At 36.9% G+C, this 25,541-nt stretch overlaps 1 protein-coding gene and 1 long non-coding RNA gene across 2 annotated transcripts; one reads left to right on the top strand and one right to left on the bottom strand.

Annotated features, from left to right (window-relative positions):
* On the top strand, positions 1-25,541 carry tgfbi (transforming growth factor, beta-induced). Its single transcript, XM_088604540.1, has 17 exons — positions 1-199; positions 482-580; positions 12,015-12,079; positions 12,874-13,031; positions 13,666-13,830; positions 14,089-14,235; positions 14,869-15,010; positions 15,299-15,511; positions 16,029-16,166; positions 16,703-16,848; positions 17,198-17,334; positions 17,738-17,868; positions 22,402-22,526; positions 22,949-23,051; positions 23,425-23,495; positions 24,487-24,511; positions 24,872-25,541. The coding sequence occupies exons 1-17, from the start codon at positions 84-86 to the stop codon at positions 24,931-24,933; spliced, it is 2,043 nt and encodes a 680-aa protein (XP_088460666.1). The 5' UTR covers positions 1-83; the 3' UTR covers positions 24,934-25,541.
* Positions 7,660-17,751, bottom strand: LOC148650567 (uncharacterized). Its single transcript, XR_015926155.1, has 3 exons — positions 17,616-17,751; positions 13,842-13,958; positions 7,660-7,825 (listed from the first exon to the last, which is right to left on the bottom strand). It is a non-coding gene; the product is annotated as an uncharacterized LOC148650567 (long non-coding RNA).

Raw genomic sequence — 25,541 nt, 5'->3', positions numbered from 1 at the left:
AGAGCTCCATCATTCACTTTACCTTCAACCCCTAGAAACCTGGCTGGAGTTTGAAAGGCACATAACTAAGGAAAAGAACAAAAATGAAGCATCTGCTCTTGTTTACCTTGGCTCTATGCATTGTTGCACTAATTTCTGCAGCGAAGTCTCCTTACCAACAAGTTCTTCAGCACAGCAGAATCAGAGGCAGACAGCATGGGTATGAAGATTCTTCATCTTCTGTATTATATTTGCATGCATATGCAGTACACGAATATATAACTACTACAGATTCGCGTATGTACGTTTTATATAGTTGAATTGCAATAATCCTTGCTCATCAATCGTGATCAAATCACGTTTTGTGACATACGTATTTCTAGTACTTATTATTCGAAAATGTAATAAAGCTCAATTACAATCATTTAATAAGATGTATCTGAATTGCCCAGCAATAAATTATGAAAAGACTGATTGCAATTTTTGAATTTGTTAATCGCAGTCCAAATGTATGTGCAATGCAGAAGATTCAAGGAACCAACAAAAAATACTTCACCAACTGCAAGCAGTGGTACCACCGCAAAGTCTGTGGAAAGCCAACGTGAGTAGTTTTTTTTCTTTCTCTTCTCCGGTTAAATCGTTTTCTGAATGTTTTTTTTTCTGAGGTACGTTTGTTATATAAAATACTTAACAGATGTACTGATGATTGATTGAAGCTGCACACATTTTAAGGTTGTATTTCAAAGTAACCAATTATTTCTTCTGCGTTTCACTACAATGTTAATGGTTAGGTTTTCTAAAAATGAAGAATTAAAATATGACTATAAGACATTAATACATAAATACATAATACAGGAGCTTTCTCCACGTGACGTGGAATGAAACGTTTCATGCAGATAAAGTGCTGTCACTGGTGAAAAATTAAAGGTTTCTGAAAGAACCCGAAACTGAACAAAACATCCTGAAGAGCTTCACGTTTTACCACAGTCGAATTACACAGAAAGAATTGTGTTTAAGGAACATAAAAAAGTCTACAAACGAGAGGAGGTCATATGCGTACTTGATTTCTAGTAGCCAAGTGATCTGACGAACCCATCCAGGTGTTTTCTTGAAAAAAGCCGATGTATCAGCTTTAACATCTGTAGGTGGTTTGTTCCAAACTTTAAAAAAAAGAGAATAGCTTGTTCCAGTTTTACTGTTCTAAATGCACTTCATTGGGTGGACCTTGCCAATCCATAATCAACGCCCTAGAGGACTTTGAATACTTGAACCATATCCACTTATAGTCCTCTTTGTTAAATACTTAAAATGATTTGGTTCTTTTAGTCTGTCAGAGAAGGACATTCCTTAAAACCTGGGAATGTGTCTGGCTGCTTTTCTCTGGACTGATTCCAAAGCAGCACTATATTGCTTGTATCTGATGACCACAGTTGTACACAATATTCTGAATTGGGTATTTCTTTAGAGCAAAATTCTACATTTGGCTGAGATATGTGATTTACACGCGCAATGCACATAACATCCCTTCATTTAAATTCTGCAGTTTTAACTGTATATTCTAACATTCTGAGTGCCTTTTATGTTTTACAGTAGTATGTTGTTTCACTAAAGTATAATGAACAAGAAGGGACATCTGTGGTTTTTCCATTCAGTTCCATTGCAAATCTTTGTTCATGCTAATCATTGATTGTCGAAGCGATATTCAGCACTTGGATCAATTCATCAATTAAGAAGCAGTTTTTTAATTAGATTATTGGAAGGCTTAAAGTCCTGTAATGGAATAAAATAGATGAGCCAAGGTTATCTGTTTCTGGTTTGGAAGATGTAAATGATGGGTAAACAGAAACATCTAAGTCTTTTTTATGAGTACAGTTTTCTAGTTCAGTATTTCTATTTGTTGTTTTTATTACCTCCATGTAATCTGCACTGGTCTACATTAAATGACATCTGCCATGTTTGTCCAGTCTTGTTGTCTAAATCTTTTTTTTTACTTCCTTTGCTGCCTCTGTAATGTATTCTAATCCTCCTATTCTACTATCATTCAACTAGTTTACTCACTATACTAGAATATTTTCCCTTTTTTGATAAATTGTTACATACAGAATTCTCAAAGGTTAATCTTGGGGTTTGGATTTACCTAATCCTATAAGGTAGTATGCTTATTTTCTATGTGTATCAAATATTTTTTTCCCCAATGAGGGTTTGTGCTACTGCAAGAGATTATCTCACATTTTAGCTAGAAGTCATAATTTTTTAAAGCTGTCAGAGTGAGATAGTAGAGTTTACCATACATCTGAGATATTACTTGAATATAAAAGGCATCTCTGTCTTAAATGAATTGAGCATGCTTTTTTACAAACTGCACAGGAAGTTATTACATTTGATTAAGTTAATGACAGTGCCCCTTTTCAACTTAAAACCGCCAAAACATTAAGTTGAAAACGGATATTAATCACACTAAACAGTGGCTTCAGTTGTAAGGATCAGATAATTCAAATTCTTTCCTTTTACTGTAATCCAAGTAATTTGGTTGTGAGCCATTATGGTCAGCTAGCAGCTAACCATAATGACTTACTATTAAAGGTATGATCTCATTAAAAAATTACATTTATTTCAATAATGTTCAGATTACATGACTTCAGAACAAGGTGATTATTAGACATCCTTTAAAAAATGGAGCACATTTTTCAGCAGTCAGCAGATAGTTTGCAGACTAATTTGAAACAGAAAGCTGATTTTGTTTCCTGCTTTCCAGCTAACTTTTCTTTTATTTACATATTTCATTAAGTTATGCCTTAATGAAAGGTGCCATTAAGAGCTGATGATGTAACTGAAATATTCAGTTTATTAGCCATTTCTATTTCATTATCTAGACAATCCATTTTACTCACTTTCTTTAACTGAAACTTTTGTTTACCTTATGGTTTTACAAAGGACTTCCCTTATGCAGTATGTGTCCTAATTAGTCTGCTCATGCAGAATCTGTTTAAACTGTTACTATTCATTCTCCATCTTTTTCTTACATGTCCTGCTTGATTTCTCTTCAGCTCCTTAAAGCATTCCTTTAGTCTACTATCTTGAAGTTGTAAACTTTTGATTTGAACTCTCCTTGTAGAGGTTTAAAATATCAAGTATCAAGAGCAAGATGTACACCTCAGAGTACACCAAAGTACTATGATCCTAGGTCTCTAATAGGTCTCTCACCTTTGTCTGCTTCAATCTGTCTTAATACATAGATATGAACTATGAATCTACATAGATATGAACTGTTTATGCTTTGGCAGCTGTATTGCCATCTTCTAACCTGATTTCATCAGCTATCAGAAGTTAAGCAAGGCTGGCCCTGTATTCTCATATGACCTTGTGAAAATCTTTTGATTGTGTTTGTGTTTACTTGGCCATTGGATACTTCATTTGAGAGGCAAAACTCAATAAAGTGTTACATTATTGTTATGATTGACATGCTTTGAAGAGATAAATAATTAAGTTCATTAAATTGTTAAGGCCATGATCCTTTTAACAGAACTGTGTAGCGTGTTGTGTCTGATGTAATTTTTGCTGCTCGCTCATAAACAGTACCTTTTTAAGTTTCCAGCTAATGATTTCAAGAACTGGCCTGGCCTACACTGGCTTTCACAACTCTGGAAAAATTCTTAACCTGTGTCCCAGTGATTGATCTCACAGAAATGTTTTCCTTAGATGGGTTTCACAGCCCTCTAATCCACAAATTATTCTTCATTGCTGGAGGTTGTTCTTAGTTTTGCAATTGTTTTAACAAAAATAATCTGTGTGTGATTTTGATGCCAAATATGACCAGAAAACATCCAGCCATCCATTTTCTAGTGGCTTTCTCCAATACAGGTATATCCCAGCAAGCAAGGCAGGGTACACCCTGGATGGGACGCCAGTCCATTAAATGGCACACACAAACACAGACACACACACACTCACACCAGGGTAGGTTTTCACAGAAGCTAATTAACATCCCAGGATGTCTTTGGACTGTAGGAGGAAACCCACATGAACACGGGTAAAACATACAAACTCCACACAAGCCCCAGTGCTCTGAGGCAGCAGTGCTAACCCCTGTGCCACCACAACTAATGCCAAGAAACAAATGACAAAAATGCTTATGAAGTTTGCCAATTTATTGTAGTTAAGCATGTAGCAGTAATTCTATTGGTTTGCAAAGGAACAAATGAAAGGTTTATTCCAGTCCTGAAAAGAGAAGAATGGAAACACAACGTTTCGGCTGTGGAGCCTTCTTCGGGTGTGCACATATTTTATTGGTGTGGCACGTTAAATCAGCACCTCATTGAATCCTGAGCATAATCACAGCCCTTCCAATGATTCAATGAACTGGTCTGAGCATAATGTAAATTGTCTTATTCTGTGTTAGTTTGTGTGTTCTACAATACCACCTTTTTAAACTTTTTGTTGCCTTATTTTCCTGTGTAAAAGCTTCTTCAGGTACAGTATATGTCTGAACACATTTATATAAACAGACTTAGCAGAATACTATCCATTTACAGAAAGAACCCATTCTATTTAAATCCTATTTAGCTTGGCTGCTTTAATAAAAGAGAATAGTGTAATTTTATTTGACTGGGAATCCCTGCCCTTTTTCTTAGAGCCATAGGATTGGCACATTGTGGCCAAGAAAAAAAAAGATTTGCGTCACAGTTATAACTGGCACAAGATTTAAGAGAAGCCTTCTAATTCTGTGTCATCGACTTCAGCAAGTAATTATAATTCTGGGAAGAAATCATACTGTACATCTTAACAGTTATGAGTAAGCTTTTTAATATCATGTGTTGGTCTTCATGCTGACGATAAATAGATATATTATGAAAAAGTTATTTTTTTAGTAACCAAGGATACTGCATTCAGAGCCAACTCACTCAACTTTATTGATGCTTAGTCAGTTGTGAGCTACTGTACCTCACTAAGAACCTTTGATTATTCAGTTTACAGGAACATCTGGTAGCACCTACTAACCTGTCATTGATTTCTTATGAAGGAGGTAAACACAAGTTATATAAGTACACAAGAGACATACAATATTACAGAAAAGACTGACTTTGGCTAGTCTAGATCAATACTTAAAGCTATTTGCTACAGAAACAAAATGTTTGGTTAGTTCTTTCAAGTGCCATTTTACATTCAGGTTTAATCTTGCGAAGGTAAGTCATTAGGAGAAGCAATAATTTGTTTGTTCCGTGCTTGATCTGTCCTGTAGTTGCGCTGTTGCTGTAGAATTGCTGCTTCATGTTACCCAGGTGGTGGAATCTTGGAGGATATTTAACTTCTGAAAAGATCGAAACATAGATCGCTACAGATAATGAAACATACAATACACAATAAGAGGACACGCAATAAGCTAGTGAAGAGAAAGTGGTCTAATTGTCTTTGTATTTGATTTTAGAAGTTACACCTTTACAGGCCTGCAGAGCTCTGTTAAAAGGATAATGGCCTTAACAACTTAAAGAGCTTAATTATTTTTCTCTTCAAGGCTTGTCAATCTTTCAGGATTAGTTGTTCCTTATTGTACAGAGAATATACATTGCCATTCTGTATCTGCACTAAAAAAACTTAACCATAAACATGTGTGTGAGGAGACTATTAACAGCAATGTAAACAAAATATGGTGGGTATAATATTCAAAAGAACTTTTGTCAAAATGACATTTTTTTCAAAGAAACATGTTTACATTTCTTGAAAGAAGAATGTATGCATACAAGCCAAATTTTCCACTGATAAAAAAATGAGCTCCACAGCACTGGGGGGGAGGAAAAACCTAATTTAACTGAAAGGAAACCTCCGGGAGTCCACGGCTGAGCTACCCCCTCCTCCGGGGTAAAAACCTTTATTGAGTAGAGGGGGGGGCAGGTAGGGCTCCGGGGGAGCGAGACAAAAACCCAGACAAAACACTTAAAAAAGCATGCACAACAAAAAATAAGCCCTGATGGAACAGGGGAACAAACAACACATAAAAATGACTCACAAAAAATAGGGAGACCAGGGAGCATGGAAGCCCAGACCAGAGAGACAGGGGTCCTGGGACAGGGAGAAAGTGATAAAAATGAGATTAAATCCATTGGCCAGCAGCCATATCACCCTGGAACTCACAACTGCCAACCCACTGAAGCTAAGCAGCTGTGAGCCTGGTCAGTACCTGGATGGGAGACCTCCTGGGAAAAACTAAGGTTGCTGCTGGAAGAGGTGTTAGTGGGGCCAGCAGGGGGCGCTCACCCTGCGGTCCATGTGGGTCCTAATGCCCCAGTATAGTGATGGGGACACTATACTGTAAACAGGCGCTGTCCTTCGGATGAGACGTAAAACCGAGGTCCTGACTCTCAAAAAGAGTAGGGGTGTAACCCCGGTGTCCTGGCCAAATTTCCAATTGGCCCTTACCAATCATGGCCTCCTAATAATTCCCCTCTATGAATTGGCTACATTACTCTGCTCTCCTCCCCACTGATAGCTGATGTGTGGTGAGCGTTCTGGCGCACTATGGCTGCCGTTGCATCATCCAGGTGGAAGCTGCACATTGGTGGTGGAGGAGGGGAGTCCCCATTACCTGTAAAGTGCTTTGAGTGGAGTGTCCAGAAAAGTGCTATATAAGTGTAAGCAATTATTATTATTTACAATTATATAACAGTTGTTATTATCAATAGCAATGATCAAAAATCTGCAGAAGAAATCAGGTATCACAAATGTTGGAGAAAATAATTAAGCAGTGATACAATATCATAGCAGGTCCATTTTTAAATCTTAGGATTTTTGTTCTGTTTATGTATTTTATTTTGATCAAAAAGGAGAATATTAAACTTTTTTTATTAGTGAAAGAAAATTTAGTATATGCTACTGTGGTTCTCAGGAAATAAAAAAAGCTTTTAAATTCACTTTCCTCAAAGTATTTGTTCTGAATCTTTTTACAGGGCTTTATTTGACCATTTTTGTTTTATCTCACCTGTTATGGTAATAAAGGATTGTTTTACTTACTATATAATACAGTACAGCAAAGTTCGTGGCAAGACAGCGTATCTGTTAGCTAGACAAAGCTACGGAAATAGCTGTGTCTTTGGAAAACCGTTGAACTCCATATTATTTATGAACTTCCACTGGGGGCTTTTAAACTTTTGCTCTTTTAAAGCAGGGGAAGCTGTGGGCAGCCAGTCCTGCTGTGTGGATAGGTTAACAATCCCTCTCTTTGTGTGTGCGGCCCACAGGGGGGGCAAAGGGAGGCTTAAAGTCACTTGTCCTGTGTGATCTCTTGGTGGGCCATGGCAATAATTAGCCACCAATAGAAAGGTCCTGTTTCCTTGTCACAGTAGCACCACTTGTTCCAAATGTATAGCAGGCTCTCTTAAATTGAATCCTTAAATGAAGGATGTTTTTATTAGGGTCTTGGGCGGAAAAGAATTTGCTTCTCTCAAAGTGCATGGCTGGTCCTTAAAGTCATTCATAGTTCGATTTTGAGAAAGCTGCCCACCCTCAGCTGCTCTGTGTTCTTCTTGGTTTCTTGTGTCAATGTTTAGATGAGATGCCACTACACTGAGGTATTGTTTCTGTTTTACTAGCTCATTTTATCCATACATTTGAACTTAGAAGATCTGTACACAAAGATTTGATTTTTTCCTTATGTGCAACATGTGAAGTCATTCTCTATTTTTTCTTGTTAGCTCATCTAGGACTCACCATGGAGGTGCCGGCCAAAGTCCAATGAATTTCAATGCTATGCATAAGCTATTGTATAAAACCACTCGTGGCTTGTTCTGAATGATCTCAGTCTTGCTGACAACTCTGCTTCCCAGACTTCTTCCCTTTCATGTAGCCATATAGCCTGAAATCCACAAAGTATTTATTAAAGGATCAAGCCACATTCAGGAACTCAAATAGTTGCTGCAGAACGTTTGGAAGCTGCATGCCCGATGAACCAGAGACTCAGTGCAAATGCAGACCGCGATTTCATCTACCAATTAGACTACAATTCTTTAATTTTTGCATTACATTTGAGGGATATGGTTTGCTGCAAGATAAAGATTAAGAACTCAGTGTTGTTGTACTAGCAGGTCTGGTCTGTTGATTAAATTATTTCTAAGTACTTCTACATTATATTATAGTGATCTATTTCATACCATTAAACATCAGTAGCACACTCTGTGTGTATATATTATTTTGTAAGGGTAAGAACTGGTTGATTAAAAAATGATTTATCATTCGGAAGGAGTTCTTGATAGAAATTAAAGTCAGTGCTTATTTTATTCAATTTTGTCTGTTATTTAAACTTTTATTTAACCAGATGTGTCAGCTGAGATGACATTCTCATTAATGGTGATGGCCAGGCCAAAAGGGTTGTATCACTGCAGCACAATAAAATGGAAAAAAACAAAACAATAAATATGAACAATCGGTTTATAATTTTTAAAAACGGCAGTTTGCAATTGCAAGTTTTGAATTTATTTCCATGCTTTTGAAGTTTTTAATCTGATTGCCTGAATAAAGTGAACTACACTGGAAGCAGACAGACATCCCTCAACGTTAAGGGGGAACTATTGCAGATATATTGACCTTTGGAAAGGTTTAGCCAAAGGAGCAGAGAGAATGTATAAAACAGACAAACTGGGGCATTAGAGAGGACAGACGACCTTAGAGCAAAGGGCCACTTAGTCATTTTTTTTTCTGGAGGGCTACTTGCCTCTGTGCCATTGGAAAGCTGGAGAAGCACATTGCTTGAATTATGGACCATTGATGTTTTTGGTTTGTCAGAAGTCTCTGACTACCACCTTTGTTTATGTTGGCAAAAGAAAAATAGGTATTACATTACCATCTGTGTTTTTATTCAGTGTAGACCTTCGGTTTTGGATTCTGAATGTTCTGACATGTCTGTGAATTTAAGAATTGTTCTATAGCCTTAATCTTAAGATACGTACCACAATAAGGTGTTACTAGTTTCTGTTTAACCATGCATTTAAAGTATTTTATACGGTTCAGCTGAGGTCTAAAGACTTCCCAAACACACTGAAGTATGTAATGTTAATTAGGTACAGTGTTAGCACTTTTGTTACATTATTTTTCGGAGAAAGTATTAGTGTTCATACTCTTTTCCTCTATGTTTAGTCTTACATTTAAAATAAATAGCTTTGTACATCTGTCCATTATCAGAAAGCCTCTTAAGCAATGTAAGGTTTGTGACAACCTGGAGCCATTCTGAAAGGATAGGGCACAAGGTTACACTACACCCTGGATGAATAGCCAGTCACAAACAGGTATAATTTAGAGACACAAGTGAACCTAGCCTATCTTTGGATGGTACAGTAACCAGAACACCTGAAAAGCTGCCCTCCCCTCCAGCCGTAAATAATTTAATATATACTCAAATAAGTCTTCAATTAAAAAAAGAATCATTCCACTTTAAACAGTTAGTTGTATAACCTAACGTTCTAACATTATGTTCTTTTACTGTAATGAGCCATATCCTGAGAAGATGTGGCTGGAAAAAATGATCATAATCACTTTTAAATATGCTCAGACATGACTTGGAATGACTTGAAAGTGGAGCCTCTAGCTCTGTAGAGAAAAGAAAAGTAAAAAATATCATGCAAAATTCCAATTGTATCTTAAGTAACATCTATAAAATTGTTTTTTTTATTTTTGTGTTTAGAAGATAACTGGATGGCTTGCCTCATTTCTAAACTACCACCCTTTTAATTCAGTACATCAAACAACATGATACCCTTAGACATGGAGGTTTGTATGATACTTCAAAGACCTGAAAGACAGTCTACCTTTGTTTCCACTGTCCTACTATCACTTTTCTGCATGCCCATACAGAATACAACTGCAAGGGCTGGGCTCTAAGTAGGTCTTAGTGTTGAAGGCTGGTACATTGTTACAGGGTAAATTAAGGGCTTAGTGTTGAGGGCTGGTACACTGTTACAATGTAACTCCTCCAGCTGTTATCCTCTGTTTTACATTTCACTTGATCTGACATTTTTTTGTCTTTAATCTTTCCCATATTTACTCCCCAGTGGGCTGCTCATTCCAGATGAGCTGTTAATGTTCAAGGCAAGATAACACACAGGACAAGGAAAAAAAAAAGTAAAATCTTCTTAATCATCCTTTAACAGTATACTGAATAAGGTCCAGTGCATCAGTGATTTCCTTCAATATAAGAAAGTACTGTGATGGGATTCCCCAGATTGTGGTTATGTGGGCCATATAAATTTTAAGTGTTTTGAACTGTCTCCTTCAATGGTATGATTAACCCAAAATTAATAAAATAAAACTGGTGTCCTTTCACATTACCAAATTTATGGTGTTTTCAGTATTATTACTGATTCTAATACAATACTGCTGTCTATGCTGAATTGCACTTTCATTTTATATTACTTGACACCTTCAAAACATATCTCTGTAAAACTCAGAGGAAAAAAAAATTGTTTCATTGGTTGTATGAAAGAAATGTTACAATATATATATATATTATAGGTTGGTGTGGTGGCACAGTGCTTATCATTGCTGTCTTGCAGTGGATTTTGTATGCTTTCCCCGTGTTTACTTGGGTTTTCTCTAGCTGATCTGGTTTCTGCTCACAGTTCAAAGCCATTCTGGTAGATTTAGTTTACTTTGGTAGAATTGGCCCAGTGTTTATGTCTGTGTGTGCCCTGCAAGGGACTGCTTTTTAACAAATGCTAAGAATTAGTAAGAAAAATTAGTTTTAACATGTTTGTATGTTGGCTATGTTGGTTTGTTTACAAATATACTTAAAGCTGGTCAGAGCAGATGTCGTAATGAGGTCAGTAATCCCAAATGAATTTCTAAAATGGATAGCTACATTAAAACGAAGCTTTGAATGAAGCCTGGTTATTTTATTTTCACATATATGTTTTAATGATATCTCATAAGCAGCTGTTATCTTTTTTGGTTTAAATTTTACTACTCAATCATCAAATCTCAATACGGTATTTGGGTCACATATATTTAATTTTTCTTTCTCCATAGTGTCAAAAACCTAAGTTTTCAGCTTTTCTTGGTCCATATAAAATTAGATGGTATGCATAAGAGTGGCAAAAGTACTCAGTGGTTATATGATGTTAACATGAATACTGTACGTGGTCTGGTTATTTGAATTGGACCTCTTCTGGCTGCAGCTCTCTGTAGTTAAAAGGATACCAGCAGTTGCATCAGCAGCTTGATGACTGGATTCTATTAGTCAGGAGCCAGAATAGCTCGTCTATTTTTATAGGCAAGAGTTTTGAAACGTGTCCATCAGAGGCATTGCTGTCTTAGCTTAGGAACTTCTTATTGTCAATATTTAGGTGCCTGGATTCAGCTACCCTGCAGGGAAATGGGTATACCGCTATCCATGACAAAGAATAACTGTATTAATTTAGAATGGAAATATCTGAAATGCTATTCCCATTTCTCCAGATAGTGAGGTTTTATAGTTCATTCAAACAGTTCAAATAGTTCATCTCTTTCACTGCCACCTCAGCAAACAGTTGAATGGCATCATTTTGCTTTTGTGTACATTATAGTCTATTTACTGTACTTTATACTTAAAAATACAGTAAAATAAAGAGACTTCATTATAGAGGTATTTCATACAAATAATGTAGTAAAAATATTTCTGTGAGGATAGAAATCCATAGCAACAAAATGTTTATCTAAGCAGTTGGGTATGTTTTTTAATGGCTAGGCTTAAATCATTACACAGAAAACAGATGTGCTCACCGCTGCTGTAATTTTGTTGGCACTATGCCATGCAAAAGCTATAGCATGAAAAGAATGATGGAAAAAAAATAACACTACAATAGTCTAAATGAGAGCTAAAAGATTTATTGTAGTCCTGACAGTATTTGTTTTTCATTATATTTTTCTTCCCTTTCACTGTTGTGTCAGTTCTGAAGAAAAATGGACTGGGTTTAACATGCTATATATTATTATAGATTATAATACAAAAGACTGATTTCTTCAAAAAGCAAGACAATTCTAAGAAATGTGTGAATAATCAAGCGTATTATTATTAGGGTGATCACCTACGAATGCTGCCCTGGATATGAGAAAGTTCCTGGAGAAAAGGGTTGTCCAGCAGGTAGGCCACATGCTCGACATCTATACATACAGTAAGGTATAAAAGACTTTGATCGTTCCTTTTTTGCCACTAACAACAAGGACAGACATACGACTATCGATTAAATTGATTGGAAATTTGGAAACTGCCACTATAACCTAGTGCACTTGCTAGGAGATAATGCTTTATTCACTTACAATGATCTGCAGTTTTTCTTTTTGGTTCATTCAAACACACTCCTGCTTTAGCACCTTGTGACAGTGACACCAACTGATTTCATGTTTTCGTAACTTTGCTGTTGATTGTGAGGCTGAAAGTCTATGTAATCATCATCTATCAATTAGACAACCCAAGAGATTTTTGAGTAAAACTTGTTAAGTACGTGTTAACTTTGAACATTTTAGAGACTGATCAAAGCATTCATGGTTCTGTATGTATAATTGTATCTCATAGAAGCAAAGAATGTGGCAAATAATTTTTCATATATACTGTAGAACCCTAAGAGGAATTCATGGGTTTTAAGCTAAAAAAAAGTTGTTTGTAAGAGTTTGTAGCTGTTTTGTAAGATCTAAAAAAATCCAAGGAATAAGCATGAAGCTTGAGGCAAATCTCTGATATTTTGCTTAATTTTGCATTTTGTAAACAGTTTCCACCTGTTTGGAGGAGTAATTTCTTGAACACTCTATGACTGTTATCCTTCGGAAACGTATGTTCTTTATTAAAAAAAACATACATAGACAGAAACATATCGCCCCTAAAAAGAGAATTTTAAAAGGTGATGTTAACATAGTTGGTTTGGTCTCTTTGTCCTCCAGCCCTGCCTCTTAGCAACATCTACAACACTCTGGGAGTGGTAGGAGCAACCACCACCAAGATGTACTCTGAGAGAGCTGGCCTGCAGCCTGAAATAGAAGGGCCAGGGAGCTACACCATGTTTGCCCCCAGCAATGAGGCCTGGGCAGCCCTTCCCAATGTAAGCAAACCTCTCAATATATTTACTCTTTGAGTTGGGTCCCAAAACTCTAAACCGCTGGAGTTCACATACAAATGGTTTGTGTGCAGGCTTCTTCCTGCCCCAAGAACATAGAAGTATTTACTCATGTTATTTTCCCCCATTAAATTAGCTCCTTTATTAACCAGATAAAATATGTTGTATTCACACGTTGGAATGTTTGACCAGAAATTTGTATTAACACACATTAACGCTAAAGTGCATTGTGACTTTTTATTTGCAAAAGCCTTACTTATCATATGGAATGATGAACTAAAAATATCAAATTAGTCATAGGTATGTATTTTCTATATCCAAGCCACCTAAGCTTATCCCAAGCTTATTCTAGTTTCTGTAGTGCTATGGAGATAAAAGAGCACATGACACTCCCCCAGACAGGACACTTCCCAGTGATATGCTGGCTAGGTCTGATTAGCCATTGCTATTTGTTCCTTTGTCCACAGCCCTGTAATGATCTGGCATAATGTCCAGGGTTGTGGTTGTCTCCAGCTTGCAGTGACCCTCATCAGAGTAAGGGGGCTTACTGGTGATGAATGAATATAAATAATAAGACTTACTGTGTCATGTCATTACATGTATTACTTGTGAATTCTAGGAAATTCTGGATGCCCTGGTTAGCAATGTCAACATTGAGCTGCTGAATGCTCTGCATTACCACATGGTTAACAAGCGCTTGACCTCTGAAGATCTGAAACACGGAATGGCTATCCCTTCCATGTACCAGGACTTTGACGTGCACATCCACCATTATCCCAACGGAGTGAGTATCACCTCTCAATGCATCTGCTGAGTCAGAAACAGGAGGGCCTTTTCCCTTCTCCATTGGGACAGCTGTGCTTCAGCTGTTACTCCATTTATCGGCCATCTCATTTGGAGCTGTCAAAGAAGCTGTGAATGAAAAGTAATTTAGACTGAGATGATGCAATCTAAAGCTTCCAAAAATGTATTTATTTTTCCAAAAGATTATTTATAGATGGAAAGGAGAATAATGCATCATTAACATCTGTATTCTTTGTAGATCGTGACAGTGAACTGTGCCCGTCTTGTGAAGACTGACCAACATGCTACCAATGGCATGGTACATGTGGTTGACAAGGTCATTACAGCCATCACCAATAACATTCACCAGACCATTGAGATAGACGAGACCTTGGACACTCTGCGCGTGAGTTTTCTGGCTCCCCTTTAAACCCTTTCAGAACACGAGTAGTATGCCTAAACCTGCCACTGCTCGGTTTAAGGGAACCCCTGCTCAAATAGAAGAGTAAATCTGATATATTACTGCATATTTCCCTTATGCTGCAAATCAAAATGTTTAACATTATTCAGATTAAAGAGGGATTGGCACTGTACATATATGTTCTATGCAGATGTGAAATTTGCTTCGCCAGACATAAGTCAGATTTTTCACTGTTTGCTAGACTGGAAGCAAATTGTTTTTGGCACAGAACTACATTTTTGTACAGTCAGTTAATATAACACATTCTTGTATGCTTATCGCTTTTAACTTTAGCACCTCTGTGCATGAAGTTTGAAAAAAAAAAAACGGAAAAGGATTTTCATAAAGTACTTAAAACATTTCCAGTGGAAATTTTTCACAGTACTTCTTCATACAAATTTCAGACATGCTTATGTTAAATTCAAAGTATAAATGATTCTGGATAGCTATCTTGGATAAGGCACAGTACAATTATGGGCGGTTGCAGCACTATATCATTTAGTATAATTCTAGTTTGTTTATGTAAATTTGTGAAATCCTAATGTAAGGCGTCTCTTTGTGTTCCATTTTGTGTGTCAGACTGCTGTGGCTGCAGCAGGGCTAACAACTCTTCTGGAAAAAGATGGTCATTTCACTGTGTTTGCTCCAACCAATGAAGCCTTTGAGAAAATCCCTCCCGAGACACTGAACAGGATTCTGGGAGACCCGGTGGCCCTGAAAGGTAAGGGCACCATAGTTGAAGGAAGTGTTCAATAAGCAATACGTTTATGTGCTGTGGTAGACGTGATCTCTTTTCAAAATGTGAAACAAATAGCAAAAACGGCTTCATGAAAACTTACTGCATACTGAATGCTTGCCAGATATTTCACATCTTATTTATTCATGGTTAAATAAACAGTAATAGATGAAAAGATGAGCGGAATTAAGCAGCAAGGCAATTATTACTTGGTATTTTATTTATCCTAAAGTTAATGCAAGGATTCCCCCGATTTTCTTTTATTTGTTCCAGACTTGTTGAACTATCACATTCTGAACTCCATTCAGTGCTCTGAGGCTATCATGGCGGGCACTCCCATGGAAACACTGCAGGGCACGGTCTTGGAGGTTGGCTGTGAAGGGGGAGAGATGACTCTCAATGGCAAGGCCATCATCTCCAGCAAGGATCACCTGGGAACCAATGGAGTCATTCACTACATCGATGAGCTTCTCATCCCCGACTCTGGTACACAACACAACAACTTCATTTAACACACATGCCATATAATCTATAATAAAACAGTGCTGTTATTGTTATTTTCGGCCCTTTGAAGAAAGCACTTTTAGAAATATTTTGTTTCTTTTGTTTTGTTTAAGTCAAGGGTTTATGAAACAGAATACCTCTAGAATACCTCTTTCAGGTCAAGTTGAAAGTTAAAAGTTGAAGTTGAAAACAGCACATATTTTGAGGTGTCCTATCCCAATGTTGAGTTCTAGTGCCTTTTTTTAAACCATTTCCTCACAACCAAAATCCATTAATGAAAGCATATTTTTATCAGTGTCAGAAATGTGATGAAGTCAGTGATTTTTTTCTTTATTTTTTTAACTGGACACAAGTTTTATCTTCAAACATGAAATACTGTATAAGAGCATGTGCTGAACAGCGGTATAAAAAACTGAATTATGGTGTGATCATTAATAGTAACATTCTAGTAAGATTGTGTGGATTAATATTTTTCATTTTGTATTATGTTTCTAATTAGCTAAGACCCTGTTTGAGTTGGCCCAGGGTTCCACTGTTACCACGGCGATTAGGCTTTTTGCTGATGCTGGACTGAACTCTTATCTCACTGGGACTGATGCCTTTACCCTGATAGCTCCTCAGAATGATGCCTTCCCAGGTGAGGACAGGTCCTTTATATGATTGTGTCATAGTGCCTGACGAAACAAAGGTTGAGAATCACTGCCTGTTTTTGATGTGATTTTTACATCGCCCTTAAAAGGTTTTAAAGCCAGAAAAACTTTTCTGTAGGCCAAGAATGAAAGTTACTACTACAGTATGTATAGAAAACCTTGCTTTATGGACTGAAACAAAACTTGAGTGTTTCAAGATCTTTCAATACAATTATACAATACAAATATTATTATAATTTTGTATATTTATTGAAGAGCACAGTGTATAGAATTGTACATATTTGGAATACCTTTACAGTAATTTTCTTTCTTATCCTTGTTTGACAATGTAACATGAAAAAATTAGCATCATCAGTGAATCAAAAGAAACTTGCAGGGGCAGCACAAATTGCTAAATAATAACAATATGACAACTACTGTATCTAGTTTTTTTGCCATTTAGCTTTAAAAAAAGAAATATGACATGCAGATGTATCACCTTAATCTTATACATTGTAACTGGCTGTTTAACATTTCTGTTCAGATGCAAGCGTGTCGATCACACCTGCATTGAGGAAGGTATTGAAGAAACATATTGTGAAGGGACAACTGTCCTCCAAGCATCTGTATCATGGACAACAATTGGAGACTGTAGACGGACAGAAGCTGAGAGTGTTTGTCTACCGCAATGTGAGTTTCCCAAGGAAGAGTACATGTTCTTCACTGGTTTCATAAACGCCTGGATGAAAACAGATTCCCAGAATTAACACTGATGTAATTTCCTCAAGCATTCTATGTGTTGTAATTTTGCCAAACCAATTGTATTGGCAGAGAAGTGCACTCTGTGGCCTTTCTTGGCTTATCCAAAAAAGAAACAAGCTTTTTCATCTTGATGATGGCTTATGACAGTCTTGATCCAAGACTTCTTTTGACAAAATCCGTTATCTATTACGATTATATTTTGATTTATGTAGTACCCTTCATCATGTACATACAATGTACTTACTGTACACTACTGGGGTTATTCTCTCTTCCTCAGGCTCTGTGTATTGAGAACGCCTGCATTGCAGCTCATGACAAAAAGGGTCGATATGGATCTCTCTTTAATGTGGACAAAGTTCTTACTCCACCTGTGGGAACTGTCATGGATGTTCTAAAGGGTGACAATCGCTTCAGGTAGCTGAGACTGGCTATTTCCTGTTTGTACTGTATTACCATGTTTACTTGAAGGTACCGTAGTATAACAACCAATATACTGACGTGGCAAAGATTCTAGAAATTTTGAAATTGACTTTTACATGCTGTGCAATTTCACCCTTAACCTTATTTTCCAATAGTTTTTTTCACTGCAGCTCTTCAGCATAAGATTTAGTTGCCAAATACTCTGCCTTAAAAGTCTGAAGAATTTTAACAGTTCTTCAGTTTTTTTACTTGGGTAATTCAGTAAGAGCTCTTACCTTAACAGCTGTGCAGGAAGCAGTGCTAACATTTTTCACCATCCTTGTTTTATTCTTACTTTCGTTGTTTTTTCAGTCTGGAATGAGGCGTCAGGCTTAGGGAGACTCTCTTTCTGTTGCAGTACCCTGGTCGGTGCCATTCAGAGGGCAGGCCTCACAGAAATGATGAATGGAGCTGGGACGCTCACAGTCTTTGCCCCCACCAATGAAGCCTTCCGTGCCATGCCTCAAGGGGAACTGAACAAACTCATGGGTAATGATTTATCTTATTGCAGCTTGGAGAAAACTGAATACTTCTGTGTAATGGAGAGGAAATGCTAGACTTCCTCCCTTGTGCCATTCAAGGTTGACTGAAGGCACCACACCGCTTATACCATTAAAATAACGACTATTTTCAACTGCTCCTGAAAGAGATTCTATGTCTGTCCTTCAAGTAGAGCACATGTTTTATAACTCTTAAACTTTATTTGATCTAAGAACAGTATTCTTTTTAAAACTGGTGTTCGATAATATGCACTAGCTCTGGCAGACTAAACTGAAGGAGCGTATGTATTGAAAATGAAAAGGCAATAAAGGATAATAAATTATAATTATAACCAAAATGCATAGCAATATAATCCATTAGAACATATGTGTGAAGGCTAATTTATAAATCGGTCTGTGAGATTCAGTTGTTAAAAATATTTTTTTTATTGGGATATGCCTTTCAATCTTCAGTACTAAGTAGTAAAATAACAACACAGTGAACTGATATGTTGTGAAATCAAAAGGAATTGTATTTAGAAGTGTAGATCAGGAGCTTTGCATTCTTTCCAACAAGAGTTCTTTCCAACATTGAACTAAATAATACACAGTTATGTGCATTGGAACAAGCTCACATTTCACATTGAAACTCTAGTCAAAAAGTGGTTAAATATGTCTCATTTAAAATTGTAGTCTGTTTCAATTTGAAATAAATATTATTTTTTGAGCATTAGTGCTGATTATTTTAAAATAATTGCATGTGCCGCAAAAAGTTTGCCATTAGCTGAAAAAGTCTGAGACGCGTGAACTAGAGAATGGTGAGGTTGAACAGAATTCTTTTCCACAAAGGGCCATTAATAAGTGTCTAGTTACAGAAAATCACTATTCTTCATGTTAACACATTTAAGATGTGTATCAAATCAGATTAGTTTCAGCAGCATGAATTTTAAGACATATTTTTTGCTACCAGTTCTATTCAGAATTGTTTTTCTATTTGTTTAACAAGATACTGTTCATGTGAAATGTTTCCTTCTGATCAATTACTGCACATGAAAATGGTGGTTTATCAATGTGTAAAAATCTAAACAAATCTGTGCTCAACAGAAGCAAAGTACACCAGACTATACCGTGAGTCAGCTATGTAGATGTAAATATTGCAGAGGGAACAGTTGTAACTTATGTGAAGCTTTTAAGTTTTTTCAAACAAGTAAAGTTGAAGAAAATACTTCAGTACTCTTCTTGTTTGGCACTTAGAGCTAGTTCATAATTCTTGTAATTTCATCACTTGAAGATTACTGAAAACTTGATCTGCACCTCCCCTGCTAAGTTGTGTTCTACTGATAAATATTTCATTTATTTTCCCAAGAAAACAAGTGGCTAATATTTGGCTTGGTGCAGGATTGTCTGAACCAAACATTTAAAATAAAATAGCAATTATACACACACACATCAGTTTTAAGTACTTGAGATGGATTGCTCTTGAGTTATGTTAACAACTTTAGCACTACCATTGGACTTATATGGCCAAAATGAGACAACAGCGTGGCTTTTACAAATATTCTTCATGAAGACAGTTATGTAAAAGCTTCCTGTCTACATGAACTTACTAAAAAGCTCTTCTGGAAGGGTGAATTGGTTCTTTCCATGCTAAATTAACCCATGCTACACATGAGATACACAACTGGTGTATCCATTGTAACTGTTGTATTTTGTAACTGGCAGTTATAAAATGTGTTATATATGGCAGTTATGGCAGTTATATATTTGTTATATATATGTTGTCAAATATCCCCTGGCTTGGAAGATTTATCCTACTCTTTATTATATTGACCAAAGATGTTTGATGAATATTTCAAAAATGGACTCAGATTAGAAAAAAAAATATCTTAATTGCAGCGGACTCAAATTTGAGCCTATTTAGCCCAAAACATTTCACATTAAGACACAAAATATATGTAATAAGCTATTTAGGCACATGTTTCTTATTTGTTTAAATTTATTCCAAAGCCTTTCTCAGATGTTTTATTGTTTCCCAAGAAAGCCAAACATTATCATCATTCAGAAAAAGAACATTACGTATTCCAATTCCAAACAGTGACTAAACTGGGACTTTATTCTGGTGTCTCTTAGCTGTACTGTATTGTAAATTGTTAGTGGTTTTAGGTCACATTATGTCAGTACAGAATATGATGCTTACCATCTGGATCCTCTTTCTCAGGGACCATTCTGCTACTAATTGCAATGTACAGGAAAGGCCATATTGTGTATTTCAGTTAAGAATGAAAAGTGGAAGACTGAAAGTGGAAGTTGAACAGCTCACCAGGTGTTGCGAAATAATAAAAGACTTCTATGTTTTTTTTCAAACACTGTGGGATGCACTTTCCTCTTGTGAACTCTTTTTACATTTATCTAAAAGAGTACAGTTTGCAATACGTCCAGATGCAATCTGGTGGTATTTTTCATTTCCTTGTAACAAAACATTTTATTTAAATGGCTATTAAATTTGTTCTGTTTTCACTTATTGCACATCCATTCTGTTTCCGCCTATTCACCGCAGAGCAGAACATGCTGTATTGATTAATTTCTTGTGTTTTTCATCATCCAAAAAGTAAGCTTCACATTTGCCCTTCAACTTAGATGAAGGTTTTTATTCATCAAACAGAAGGAAAGGGATTGTTGTTTTTATGCTTGGATGAGACTGCGATCTTAATACATAGATATTCAAATACATCCACTACTTGTCACACCCGGTACACCTAGGGAGCTCTCTACTTCTCTCCTGCTCTCTCCTCTACTCAATAAAGGTTTTTTACCCCGGAGGAGGGGGTAGCTCTCAGCCGTGGACTCCCAGAGGTTTCCTTTCAGTTAAATGAGGTTTTTCTTTTTTCCCCCCAGTGCTGTGCAGCTCTTTTTTGGGTGTCAGGAGCAGCCCTTGAAGGGGGGGGGGGGGGGTACTGTCACGCTGTTACACCTAGAGGTCGCTACGCATAAGGTTTCTACTGCTTTCCTTGTGATTCCACGGCATTCCTTTCCGACATCCGTGACAGAATGCTGAGCCTACACTAGACCCCGCGAGCGGCTTTTTTTTTAAAAAAAATGTGTTCCCGGGTTTTTGGAATTTTTACTCCTGGTTCAGGGCTTCCATGCCCCCTGCTCTCCCTATCTGTTGTGAGTTATTTTTTACATGTTGTTTGTTCCCCTGTTCCACCAGGGTTTATTTTTGTTGTGCGTGATTTTTTACGTGTTTTGTCTGTCCCGGGCCCCCAGGCCCCCCAGTCTCTCTGTCCCGGGTTCCCACGCCTGCCAGTCTCTCTGTCCACGGGCTCCCATGTCCGCTGGTCTCCCTGGTTCCGGGCTTCCGTGGCCCCTGGTCTGGGCTTCCATGCCCCCTGGTATCCCTGTCTATTGTGAGTTATTTTTTTTATGTGTTGTTTTTTCCCCTGTTCCGTCAGGGTTTATTTTTTGTTGTGCGTATTTTTTAATGTGTTTGGTCTGATTTTTTTGTCTCGCTCCTCCAGAACCCGGTCTGCCCCCCCCTTCCTCTACTCAATAAAGGTTTTTTATCCCAGAGGAGGGGGTAGCTCTCAGTTGTTGACTCCCGGAGGTTTCCTTTCAGTTAAATGAGGTTTTTCCTCCCCCCAGTGCTGTGTAGCTCTTTTTTGGGCGTCAGGAGCCTCCCCTTAAAGGGAGGGGGGGGGGGGGGAACTATCATGCCTGGTACACCTAGAGGGCGCTCTACTTCTGTCCTGTTCCTAGGTCGCTGTGATTATTCATGTCTTTCCGGAGTGTCTTGTTGTGTAGCCTATTTACTTCCTGTGTCTGCTCTCCTCCTTTCTCAGCATTGAGGATATGGATGTTGTGAGTCCCGCCTATTACCAGGTTGCCCCACGTTTGTGTCCTGAGGTCATAGGTTTCTATAGCGACATTGTCCGACCCCCTGAGCCTGGGCTAACCTCCATGTTCCCCCTTTTTGCCGATACACAGAGGGTCTCTACTGCTCTCCTTGTCATTCCACGGCATGCCTTTCCAACATCCATGACAGAATGTTGAACTATACTTTGACCCCGCGGGTGACATCCGTGACACTACTTCTCTTTCCCTGTAATGGACAGGGTGTCCTAACCAGAGGGCAACCTGTTGTGCGCCAAATGGCACTTTCACATCTTCTGTCTTAACCAGTGATAATCACTCCTGGTCCTTCAGGGCGGAAGTCAGGTATTCTAAATCATTTTTAATCAATGAGAAAGAATCATTGGAATCATTGTAACAAAGACCAATTAAATGAACGTTTAATCTAAATTAAGTTATTAATCTGAGTCCAGGGTGGAATGAGAACCAGGAGAAATGACAATCCCCCAAGACCAGGAGTGAATATTGCTGATTTCAACCAATCAATAATCTGTATGTGGTAATGATTCCAGCATATGATCCAGCAGACAGATATTAAAAGGAAGATGGGAATGTTTATTACAGTTCTAATCATTTAAAATGTTTTCTTAATGATGTATTTTCTGAGCCCTGATTCCCTTTATTCATACTACAGGAAACCCTCGCCAGTTGGCCAATGTCCTGAAGTACCACATTGGACAGGAGATCCTGGTCAGTGGGGGGGTTGGCTCTCACACCAGAATACAACCTCTACAGGGAGAACGTCTGGAGCTCAGCATGGTGAGTCTCAAACTGCATTTTCTTCCTTGACATGTGAAACCTCACGTGGCTCCTTTGAAATGTTGCAAAGGTGAGGAACACCCTGTCCTTTACATCCATTTTCTTGGCATGTGTGGGTGTATTTCTCATCCATTCATTCTGTACATGACATGGCTAGCTTTCATGATAACAGTTCTGAGGAAGACATCAGAGGAAGACATCGGAGCCTAGGTGCCAATTATATCTGAAGGTTTGCTCATTCCACACATGGAGAAAAACAATTGCAAAAATGTTTAAAAATAAAACAGCAATATCCTCACACAACATAAAAACATTCTACTTGATTTTAAGGATCTAGATATTTAGTATGTTTAGCATATACTGTACAATCCTGTTTTTTTCATCTGAATGCCAGTTACTAAAAACATTGACTTTTCCTTCAGAAAAACTACACAGTGTATGTCAACAAAGTGCCTGTGAATGAAGCGGACATGATGGCCACCAATGGAGTTGTCCACGCTGTTGGCTCTGTCATTCAGCCACTTCGTAAGAGATCTTAATTTAAGAAGCGAACAGTCTAGTTTAGAAATTTTAGCAGCGGCACCATTACTAATATTCCATATTTTTGTCATTCACTATTCCTATGTTAAATTGGGATTGAAAAGGCAATGATTGTCTAAATTCTTGTAAACAGAGGTATGCCATTGTAAAAGCAACACCAAAAAATGGCACACTAACCATTAATATGAAAATGTATAATTTGTCGCTTGTAAACAACATACTTTAAAACATTCAGATTTTGTTTGTTATTCAAGCCCATTACAATTACCATGTCTATGTGAACACTCATAGTGACTTGTTTAGTCAAAGATTTCATCACCGACTTGTGTTGGTTTTTAAATCCTTCTGTGTATTCCAGCTGCCAAGACTTCAGGAGATGACCCCAGTGTTTCAAGTCAACATGACTTCAGACAAGCTTCTGCTTTTAGAGTGAGTTATCTTTCTGAAATTAATAAACACTTCATGATGTTTACCACTAGCACACTGCATCTCTGTGGTACTTTTACAGACTTCTTACTCATCCAACACTTACAAGTCTCATTGTGTAAAGGATCACATTTCAGTTTCAATTGACATACAGCTTCTAACATGATGCTCAGAAAAGTGATTGAGATGAACACGCTGGTCAAAACAGTTTAGTGACTAGGAGTGTAGATTGCCACAACACACATTTGAACTCTAACTGAAAAGCAAAGGAAAATAGATGGCATTTTCTCTAAATCTGTTCATTAAGATTGAGAATTTATTTGAAAAGATCGGGATAAGGTCAGTATTGTTCTCACTCTCTGCTGTCTTATGTTATTATATGTGCTGCTATTTGGCCACAATCAAAAGAAATGAAACTACTTGCAGTATAATAAACAACCTGTCATAATAAAGGGTTATTGCTGCTGTAAAAGCACTTTCTGGCAGTCTAGGACAGAGGTGTATTGGCAGTTCTTTGTGTGTTTTTTTTTTCCTAGTTTCTATGCAAGAAGGGCCATTCTGGAGTTAACATCCTTAATATTAATGTGCTGCTTACTATTGTCTATATTTCATATTACATGCATCCTATTAAATTTTGTTTTATTTCTTTAAACAAAACAAAAACAAATGAATTGCTGATAATGGCTTCTACAGAGTGTATACATATGTTTACAAAGCATTTCAGTATTCATAATCCTGAACAAACTCCTTCTGAAAGAAACAAACTAGTCTTCACCTTTAAGCATTTAAATATCTATTCTCTATTTGCAATTTTTGTTTTTTTCAATTAACCATTTTTAATTTGCAGTCATCGTGTTAAAATATCAAGCCTTAAAGTGTTTTCAGTTTATTAATATTGTCACTGAACACAGGTTTTTAGAACAGCATTCTTCTTATTTTTATTATTATTATTAATTATTTTTACAATGATTGTTTATTGATTTCTCTTTTCCAGTCACCAGAAGTGGTCATGAGAAATGGTAAACAATATTTATTTATTATTTAACATATTCTAGTTTTCCTTCCTAATGAAATCAGAAAATCGAGTATCCATCAGAGAAACACTATATGAAACAACACACAAAAGATTTTAGTATATTGGGAATTATAATCCCGTTTCTAGAAAACAAAATAAAAACAATTGCACTGCCTTTGAACTTAAATACAGGCTTTAAAAACTAATTTTAACATACCATATTACATAATAACATTCTTACTATCAGCAGAGTAGAAAAACCCTGAATTACTTTTAATCTTTACTTTATATTTGTGAAAAGTCATTCTTTAGCATATGGTCTTGTCAATTCATTTTTTTATCTCTTCTTCTTATCATTTTTCAGAGGACCTATTTCAGAAGGTTGTAAGAAGTCACTCCAGCAGGCAACTCAACCGTGCCAAGTAACTTCTTTAAAGAGAGAAATGCTTTAAAGCTATTCAAGCCAGCTGTTTTTGTTAACTCATTGAAAGCTATTCTTTTTCTGTGGAATGTATTCTTACACTTGAAATTTCAGCGGGTGTATGTCTTTCAATGTTTTTCTTACCTTTTACTCAAAAATGTAAAAAAATACAGACTAAATATTTGGGTAAGTGAATATTTCTATGCTTTTTCATGCCAAAGGCTAATAATGAATCAAATTGACAACAACAAAAATGAATCATTTCATGTTCAGTGATGTAGTCACAGTTTGGTGCAATGTTCAGTGATGATTTTGTTTGTAGTATATTGAGGCCCTCATAAATTAGATTAAAATACTCCATGTTTTATTTTTTAAAAGAGCTTTTTCAATAAATGTAGCATGTGTGCATGGTATGAACCGAAGCAAAAGAAAGCCGAAAGGTAATGTCTAGTTCATTTTATCCAAGACGTGTATTTCTGAAACAAATTGCAAATACAACTCCAGCAGCCAAACCACACAGTTGTATCATACTGTAATAATGAACTTTTGTCTCCACAAAATATTAAAAAAACATCTGAACATCTAAAAATAAAAAGTTCCTTTTGTAGCCAAA

This window comes from Lepisosteus platostomus, chromosome 13, assembly GCF_059453375.1.
Source record: "Lepisosteus platostomus isolate fLepPlt1 chromosome 13, fLepPlt1.hap1, whole genome shotgun sequence".
Classification (NCBI taxonomy): Eukaryota; Metazoa; Chordata; class Actinopteri; order Semionotiformes; family Lepisosteidae; genus Lepisosteus; species Lepisosteus platostomus.
The sequence above is the reverse complement of the archived record's forward strand: the minus strand, read 5'-3'. Positions and strand labels throughout refer to the sequence as shown.